Here is a 10,000-nt window from a genome sequence, read left to right as displayed (position 1 = left end):
ATTAATAACACGACTGACGCCAGTAACCAACGGCCTTCGTTCGGTCAGTCGGGAAAACCTGCAAATATCAGGGAATTTTAACCCTCGGATGCATGATGTCTGCTATAGCCCAACTTTAAGATATCTGAGTCGCTGAGGGAGGGATAGAGGATGACCTTTGACCTTTGCACCAGGTGAATATCTACAATATCTGCAATATCTGCTACTGGGTTTTATTGCAGTGGTCAGACACATAAAATACTCTCTCAAAATACATCATTCCAGGTGTTGGCGTGAGATTTCAGTTCGTGCATCAAAGGGTTAAAGTGTGATTTCCACGTCTGGAAAAATCATGTATATTTCATTTGATTTTAAATAATAAAGTTATCCAGTATTATTGTAAAAGTCATGGATTCACCGGTTTTATGATGAAATTATGATAAAAACATTCAGAAACTGCTGTTTTCTGTTCAGCAAACATTGTTATATGAAATTAAAGAACTTTATATCCGTTTTAATTCTGATATTTTCTGTGCTAATTATTCAATAAAGTTTGATATCGGTACAAACTCTTCAAACGTCCGGCATTCGCTCACAGATCCCGTAGAAACTCGATTTTATCCTGACAGTGACCTTAAATTACCCACAATTCTTTCAAATTAAAATTAAAACTATTCTGAAAAGGTCAGTAAGATTTTTTTTTTTTTATTATTATTATTTTTACTTTTATTCATCGAGGACGCATTAAATTATTTAAAAATGACAGTTAAGACATTTATGATGTTACAAAAGATTCTATTTCAAATAAAAGCTGTTCTTTTGAACTTTCTATTCATCAAAAAATTTATCAGTTTAACTGTTTTCATCACTGATAATAATCATAAATGTTTCTTGATCATAAATCATCATATTAGAGTGATTTGTGAAGGATCATGTGACACTGAAGACTGGAGTAATGATGCTGAACATTCAGCTTTGATCACAGGAATAAATTACACTTTACTATATGTTCACATAGAGAACAGATGATTTACATTACAATAATATTTCACTATTTTTGATCATATAAATGCAGCTTTGATGAGCAGAAGAGACAAAAAAAATCTTACTGACCCCAAACTTCTGCCTCAAACAATCTAAACCCGAGGACAAACCACAGCGAGATCATGCTCACAAATCTGCATAATCATGAGGACGGATCTCAGAGCGAGTCGACGGACTTTCCAGACGGACGTTACACGAACCTCAAGGCAAAAGTGCAAGAACTCAGATAAGGCAAATAGAAAACAAACAAGACGTAAAACTGTAAAAACATAAGACGTATAGATGTCCTGACGTCTGCTGGATCCAGTGCGGGTTCATGTACTATATGTGAGGGGAAGGAGCAAAGCATTGTGGGAAACCCCAGGGGTCATAGGACAGTGCTCTCGATCTCCTCGTCTGAGTCCAGCAGAGACACTGAGTTCCTGTAGGGGGCGCCAGATCTCCCGGCCAGATCGACGCTTATTACGGGAACGTCCACATCACTCCACGAGTCTGGGGGAAACACAACACTGTTAAAAGAGGATAGAGGAACGGTTTCAACTCTTAAAATCCTTCTAAAAGTGACTGAGTGACTGAACACTTTACAAACAAATATTATTCGCACCAAAAATGAACATTCTGTCATAATTTACAATCATGTTCAAACCTGTACGGTTGTTTCTTCTTCTTCAGTGGAATACAAAAGAAGAATATTCATGCAGCTCGAATAAAATAAATAGATAGATGATCATAACAGTCATGAATCCTGCACTATATTCCCAGTCATCTGGAGTCACATGATGCTGTGTGTGAAGCTGAACTGGGGTTCGACAGGGAACAGCAGGGGTGTGTGTTGATACACTAACACACACGTGAGATGGGTGAGCGAGTGTGTGTTTAAAGTGAAGGACGGATGGTGATGCGGATCACAGGGACACGCGAGAGCCATGCGGGACAGCCCCATGCGTTAGTGATGATGGCGGGTGAGTTCACACACACACACACACACACACACACACACACACACACTGCTTACCCTTCTGAGCCAAAGCCCACTGACCCCCGACCTCACACCGCTGCAAAACAACACAAAACCACCTGAACCCAACAGATGTGATATAACACACACACACACACTCATGCGTCTGTGTTCTCTTCGGCTCTGTTACAAACAGTCGACAGCAAATAATATAACTAATTTCAGTCAATTTATAATCGTGTCAAGGCAATATAATCGTGCAATACGACGATATAACTTCATCTTCACGTTGGCTCACATTGTTAAAGGAAATCTCAGTATTAAAAAGATATGTATTCACACAGCTGTACTGTAAAATAAAATTATATTGTTATTTTTAAACACTACATTTGTTATTTCACAGTGAAATATTATAATAGCAATATTTCTTCTTTTATTTAATGCTAATAATAATAATAATTAGAATAATTATTTTAGTCATATTGATATATTATCAAGATTTTGGCAGCCTTACAAACACAGATTATTTTTAAATCACATTTTAAAACACAATCGCCATTTTTTTTATGCAGAAGAATCACAGCTGGAACGTGTACAGTTGTACTGTGAGATCAAAATGATTATTTACATATGTACATTTTTTTAAAAAACATTTTACAGTGAAATACTATAATAGTGACAATTATTTTATTTCAAATTTTATTAATAATATTCATAAAAATAATAATCATTATTATTATTATTATAGTCATATTGATGTACAATAAAAAGGTGCCCCTATTATGCTGTTATTAAAGGCTCATAATGTAGTTTTAGAGTCTCCTACAATAGTTCTACATGCATCTAAAGTCAAACACACTTTAATGTCCTCGTAATCTCCACTGCAGCTTCAGCTCTTTCCTCATCAAGGATTCAGTCTCTCTAAGCTCCGCCTCTCTCTGAGAGCTGCTCTGCTCTGATTGGTCAGAAAGCAAACACTCATTATCATATCTGAATCTCAGCTCTTGATCACAGTGATACGAACAGTGACGATGGCGTGGGTTTTACCGTCTCAATCTCAGAAAACAGCGTCTTCTCCACATGAACAACACGAACCAAACTCTCCCAGTCTCAGATACACTACAGTGTTTGAGGGCGGAGCTAAGAGACGCTGATCAGCCATAGGCTGAAATTATGCAAATTTGTTACAAAGCTATGTAACAGGAAGTGACTGTTACAATAGTTCAGAATCGATTCTTTCTTTTAGGAGAGAAAAACTCAATTTTCAACATTCTCAAACTATGGAAACTTGTTTCCGCCACAGAATAAAAAATAACAAAGGTATTTGCGACTTTTTTACATAATTAAAATGTTAAATTGTTTTAAATTGTTTACATCTGGCAGTTCTGACTTTTTATGTCAGAATTGTGAGATTTAAAGTCACAATTACCTTTTTTATTTTTTATTCTGTGGCGGAAACAAGTTTCCATAGTTTGAGAATGTAAAAGGTTTGCAAAGTCAGAAATGCGAGTTTATATCACGCAATTCTGACTTTATATTATGAAATTCTGACATAAAAAGTCAGAATTGTGAGATAAAAAGTCGCAATTATCTTTTAAAATGTTTTACTCCGTGGCGGAAACAAGCTTCCATAACGAACAGCTCTATTATACATGAAAGGTAATATTGGAAAAGCATAAAATCACAGCGAGCTCTGCATGTGCACACGCTGACAGGTGTACCTGTAGACATGCTCTCCGCCGCTGCCAGCCCGTGCAGGCCCGCGTGCTCCTCCTGCTCCTCCTGCTCCTGCGGACTCAGACCGGGACTCGGACCGGCGCCGGGAGGCTGTGGGGGGGGCAGGTTGGGTCTGTGTCGGGGGGGTTTGGCCGTGGGTCGGGATCTGGGCAGGGTGCCGGTCAGCGCGGGCGGGGACGAGAGTGTGTGTCCGTGTCCCGGCGAGCTCTGGGAGTAGCTGAAGCTGTATAATGACGGAGTGCTGGGAGGAGTCGGAGACAGACTCACCGGAGACGGACCCGGAGACACATCCGGCGGAGAAAACACACTCTTGGGAGGGATGGGGGCCAGCTTTTTGGAGACTGAAAGAAAAAGAAAGAATTCGGTTTTCAAATTTAAATGTTTTTATTTATTTATTTTTCATTTCCAGTCACTATCTATTCATGCACAAGCTAAATATGGCTGAAGTATTAAAGGTAAAGTGTATGTAGATGCTAAAAATGATAATTTAGGGAATGACGAAATAAATAGAAATATGATTAATATTTTAGCTGCTAAAAATGAACGTTCTGAAGGGAAAGCGTTTGCATATTAATTGCAAATTAAAAAACTAAATTCACTTGAAATGCATTGCTGTTTTATTTCCAGTCACTTTCTATTCATGCACAAGCTGAATATGGCTGAAGTATATATAAATAAATAAATGTATGTAGATACTAAAAATGATCATTTAGGGACTGGTGAAATAAATCGAAATATGATTAATTAAAAATAAATCCTTTTAGATGCTAAAAATGAAGCTGAAATGCATCGACTACTATTTTCAATGCATTACTATTTTATCATGTTGCTTGTTTTGTCTAGTCATGCACACGCTGAACACACCTTTACGCAGTGTGTGAGGACTCTGGTCTGAGAGCTGGTTCTGTCCACCAGAGGGAGCTGTGGGTGAGATTCCTCTTTGACCAATCACAGGCGAGAGCTCCTTATTCTTCTGAGTGCTGATGACAGACACACAAACATCCATTAACCACACACACACACACACACACACACACCACAGTCTCAGCTCTGACTTCTGAACATTAAAATGAATAAACCTCCAAACTGAAATCGTGTATTTTTGGCAACACATTTGTTCCCAGAATTGAGGTAAATCTCCACTTATTGATGTCGGGAAAACAACAACAACAAGTATTAAATACATCAAGTTAAGTGTATGCGGATACCAAAAATACATTTCAGAAAGAAATATCCATGCTAGTGTGGCAGCAGGTCAAAAGCAAAGATAAAAATCCCTGAATTTGCCAGCTGGGATTTTTGCTGATATTAATGCATAAAGCAGCGCAGGGAAAGATTTAAGAAAATCTTCTTGAGCATAATCATAACAGAAGAGTTTTGAATGCTAATCTTAATGTTACTGTACTGAAAACTTTCTTTTTTAAATAACTTCACACTGAATGTAACGGTTAATATAAAGGACCCGATATACATTTTGTTCACTGGCTGGTAAACGCCTCTGAACTCCCATTGGTCCGTGTGGTGATGATGTGATATGTGGGCGTGGCTCTGAGGCTCCGCCTTCTTTGAGGTGTACATTTCCGGTTCATTTCTTCTGTTCTTCAGACGCTGGAGAGACGCTTTATAGTGAAACTGAAGTTGTAAAGCGACACTGATACTGTTTTTCATGTTTAATACTGTAAGGCTGCTGCTTTAAAGCAATCTACTGTATTAATAAACGTGACGTGATGTCACGGCTGTATACTTTGCCGTGTCTGGGTGTGTTTTGCTCCTCCTACAGGTGCGCTGCGGAGCTGAGGTAATCAGGTGGATTGGGTGCACCGGTGCACAGGTGTGCCTGTCAATAAAAGCTTCCTGTTTGGCGTCCTCATGAAGCGTTCCATTCTGTCACATCGATCCCTGGCCAGGACCGAGATGTTACATCGCTACGATCAGATGCTTTCTGAACGGCTGGTTTCTCATTGTTGTTGTGCGTTTATTTTGTTATTGAGAGAAAAGTGTGCAGCACATATTTACATATTCATATTCAATATCTTCATCAAAGTCCCCCTGCAGTCAAAAAATGTATCCCTTAAAACTCATCTTTGATCAGCAAAATGACATATTGTCAAGTTTTTTTCCTTCGAAAAAAATCTTCGTCTTAAAATATCTTGAATGTAACTCGACACCCTCGCCTCATTTAGTATGCGCGGTTCTATGAATATGCAAATGAGTCCCGCCTCCACTCACTCACTCAGCTCAGAGATCCACTGGTTGACGATCACACGTTGATCTGATTGGTTACAAGGTAGTTTGTGACGTCAGAAACACCAGCGATTTAAAAGCGTGTGTTTGAGACTGTCTTTGGTTCACTGCAGTTTTAAGGAGGAAATACTCAGCAATGGTGTCGACATGGTTTAACACCACATAGAGACATAAACTACAGTAAAAGCTGGATTTTCACCACAGGGGGACGCTAACTACAGTAGTTAGTTGGCTAACTAAGGTATAGAACGAAAAAGACATTTGCTGTGAGTATATCAGGGCCTATTTGATAATCATCTTGCGATTGTTGAGCATAACTGGTGAGCTCTAATGGTGATCAATAATATTTAAAGTCAGAAGCTTGAAGTTATGGCGTCTTTATGGCAAAATTATGTCAATTTTGAGATTTTTGGATATTTGTCTTCAATAACGTCTTCTTTCAGACTTGTGGTGAAAAAAAGTCTGAAATACACATTAAGGTCTTTATTTTACTGCACTTTGTCTGTTTGCGTCTGTAGATTTCTCATAAATTCAACAAAAGTTGGCGTTGTAAATCCTCCCGCTGCTCCGCGATCTCTGTCTGCTCCCTGTCATCACACACACCGCTGGAAAGCTCTCTCTCTCCTGTACAATGCTGTCAGATCCAAATATGGTCATTTCCTTTTTATCAGCAACCAATCGTGAAAGTAAAAGGGCTGAATGCGCAATCTCATTGGCTGATGATAAATCTTAAAAGCCTGTTTCTGAAAATGACTTTTCTCTCCGAAATCTCCACTTCAGTAGCACCTCTATACACCAAACTTTCCAGTCTTGTGCCTGGTTATATTATGAAGACATTTACTGAGGGATTTGTAAATATATTATTCCTAGCCTGATTTATTTAACATTTTATTCCAAAAAACATGGCGAAAATATTTTTTTTAAGGCTATTGACAGTATATTCTGATTTATATTCTGATATCCATAAATCCCTCTGTAATTTTTTTCCCATCTAATATGTGAACACAATGAAAAAATTATTTTTAACCTGGCTTTATCCAATACGCATATTTCGTTTTTTGAAATATATGCAAATTAGTGCATATTTAATTAGATATGGCCTAATTTGCATATTTAAACATTAAATTACAGAAAACTTGTAATACATTTTTCTATCATCTTAATGTAGGTAATCAACTGGGAAAGTTTCATGGTGATATCTGCTAGTTAAACTTTTTACCCTATTCACCTGTAGTGTCTCGCCTTAACGAAGTCAACCCAAAATTGGTTCAGAGGCTGTATCTCGGCCAAAGTTTGATCAATCAAAACAAAAATTGGTACGCTTCATCGGAACCATGATTCGAGGGGCCATGCCAAATTTTGGAACAGCGCCACCTACAGGTCATGAGATCTGGAAAATGGCTCTCTTGGCCAATAACTTTTGAAATGTATTCAAGAAAGGTTCAATTGGCATATTACCTATGCGCTCTGAGTCCTCTCTCTGGATTACCGGCCCACGGCGGCGGAGCATGAGGGCTAAAGTTCGGATAGCAGGGGTCGTGGCGGGGCAGAACGAGCGGGGGTTTGATGTACACGGGCGGGGGGGTCACGTGCGGGGGGCAGGGGTCAGAGGTCAGCGAGCCCTGTTTGGGCAGGTGCAGGACACTGGGTTTAGGGTTGGAGTTGATGTCCAGAGAGGTGGAGGACAGGAGGAGTGGAGAGCGGGGGAACACCGGGAGAGGAACACACTCGGGACCGGGACGAGGGAGAGAGAACGAGGAGAACGAGGAAGAGGAGGAGGAGGAGGAAGAAGGGAACGGGTATGGAGGAGGCGGCCTCTCCTCCTCGGGGGACCGGCACACGACACAGGACTCCCGATAATCCTCTGAGCTGCAAACATGTTCAAGGTTGACAGATAAAAGAGCAGTGGGAGCAGGAGGAGCTGTCGTGTGGGATTCAGGGATCAGGAATATTCTGGGATCGGAACGTTCAGCTCCATCAACAGCTTTTCTGTGGCGACGTTATATTAATCAATTATAATTAAATAAATAAAATAGTGTTAAGTATTTATTTATTTACATTAATGAATTAATATTAAGAATTAAATTAGAAATATTGATTTATTGATTCAGTGCTCAGGAATATTCAGGGATCAGCTCCGTCAACAGCTTATGTTAATGAGTGCAGTTGTCTCTACAGTGCAGACGTACCTCAATTAATTATATGAATACAATTTATATTTATTCGTGTTAATTTTAATAAATGTAATAAATTATAATTAATACTATTAAGCATTAATAATTAAAATAGTGTTATTAATATTAATGATTCAATTAGAAATGGTTATTAATATAATCATAATTATTTGATTGTGAATTAAAATACTAAATATTAAAAATGTAATTAATAATTAATTTGAGAAATATTTTTTATATCAATAATTAATTGACTATTCACACAAATAGTAAATGTTAAAAATATGAATTATTAAAATTATTATTTATTAATATTAAATGTAATTATATTAGAATTAATATTAATTAATGTAAAAGACTAATTAATTATAATTAAATTATTAATAAATAAATATGATTAAATATGAATAATTAAAATATAGTTTTATTTATTTATAATTAATATATAATATTAATAAACATTAATACAAATGATAATAATAAATAATTTTAAAATATTTCTTAATATCAATAATTGTAATTAAACAAATAGTGAATATATATATATATAAAATATTATTAAATTTAATATAATTTATTTAATTATATTTTATATTAAATATTATTAAATTAACTAAATTATTAATTACGTAATAAATAATATTATAATCAATAATAAACATTTATCATTTTAAAACATGGTAACATGCATAATTGCTACAAATGTATATGAAACTGTGCAGTTTTTATTGCCTTTTCAAACTATAGTAATCCACTATAGTAATCTGCTATAGTAATCCGCTATAGTAATCCACTATAGTAATCCGCTATAGTAATCCGCTATAGTAATCCGCTATAGTAATCCGCTATAGTAATCCACTATAGTAATCCGCTATAGTAATCCACTATAGTAATCCGCTATAGTAATCCACTATAGTAATCCGCTATAGTAATCCACTATAGTAATCCATTCTGAGATATCCAGGATCATAAAGTAATATATCAGGATTCACACAGTCAAAATAATGAGGAATAGTTCAAACACTGAGAAAGAGATTCAGTGAATAATGACTAAACACACAGGTTTGGAAAAACATGATGATAACTGAGAGAAAAGAGGACAGGAGAAAAACAGGAGCTTCAATTCAGCCAACTAGAAATGATCAAAACTGAACATTTCACTGCTTTACTTTATGCTTTAAAGCACAAATGTTATTTATTTGGACTGCTTTATATGAGATTCAAGTGTGATATACAGTCAAACCAAACTTTATTCAGACATTTCTCACATTATCACAGTTTATATACTGGTATGAAGACGTTTTGGGTATAATATGTCACAGTTTACTTTATTTTGCTCTCCTCATTTACATAAATTAACTATAGTGTCCTGCACACACTAGTGAAAAATATCAAAACTTATATCTGGTGTCTGAATAATGTTTGGTTTGACTGTATAATACGATGTCCTTCGCTGGCTGAACTGAGCATTATGTGTTCTGGATTCCTATTGGTCGTCTCGGTTTACCTGGTCCTATCGCTGCTGATGGGGGGCGGAGTCTGTGAGGGGGAGGCGGAGACATCGTCCGTTTGCTCGGGGTTCAGCGAATCAGACAGCGGCTGAACGCTGGGAGGCGTCGACGAACTCTTACGGGACGATGAGGAACCTCTTCGAGAAACCCATGAAGTGTCCATCACTCGCACTCCCATACTGCAACGGGGCAGACACACGGCCAATCAGATCCCTCGAAACAAGCCTAGTACTACACTACTGTTCAAAAGTTCGGCGTCAGTAAGAAATGAACACTTTTATTCAGCAAGGACGCATTAAATTGATCAAAAGTGACAGTAAAGATGTTTATAATGTTACAAAAGATCTATTTCA

The 10,000-nt window shown here is 37.2% G+C and overlaps 1 protein-coding gene across 2 annotated transcripts in view; it reads right to left on the bottom strand.

The window, feature by feature from the left end:
- Positions 1-710: 710 nt before the first annotated feature.
- Positions 711-10,000, bottom strand: part of arhgap44b (Rho GTPase activating protein 44b) — a 50,635-nt gene continuing 41,345 nt past the window's right edge. Inside the window, exons 18-22 of one of the 2 annotated variants that reach the window (XM_084435125.1) lie at positions 9,644-9,826; positions 7,421-7,831; positions 4,583-4,698; positions 3,703-4,059; positions 711-1,515 (exon numbers count right to left, since the gene is read on the bottom strand). In XM_084435125.1, coding sequence (XP_084291251.1) covers positions 1,391-1,515; positions 3,703-4,059; positions 4,583-4,698; positions 7,421-7,831; positions 9,644-9,826 — 1,192 coding nt within the window. In that variant the 3' untranslated portion in view covers positions 711-1,390. The remainder of the gene's footprint in view (positions 1,516-3,702; positions 4,060-4,582; positions 4,699-7,420; positions 7,832-9,643; positions 9,827-10,000) is intronic. The other variant, XM_084435126.1, reaches the window with a different exon arrangement.

This window comes from Rutilus rutilus (genome assembly GCF_951802725.1).
Source record: "Rutilus rutilus genome assembly, chromosome: 16".
In the NCBI taxonomy this organism is placed as follows: domain Eukaryota; kingdom Metazoa; phylum Chordata; class Actinopteri; order Cypriniformes; family Leuciscidae; genus Rutilus; species Rutilus rutilus.
This window is presented reverse-complemented; position numbering and strand designations above follow the sequence as displayed.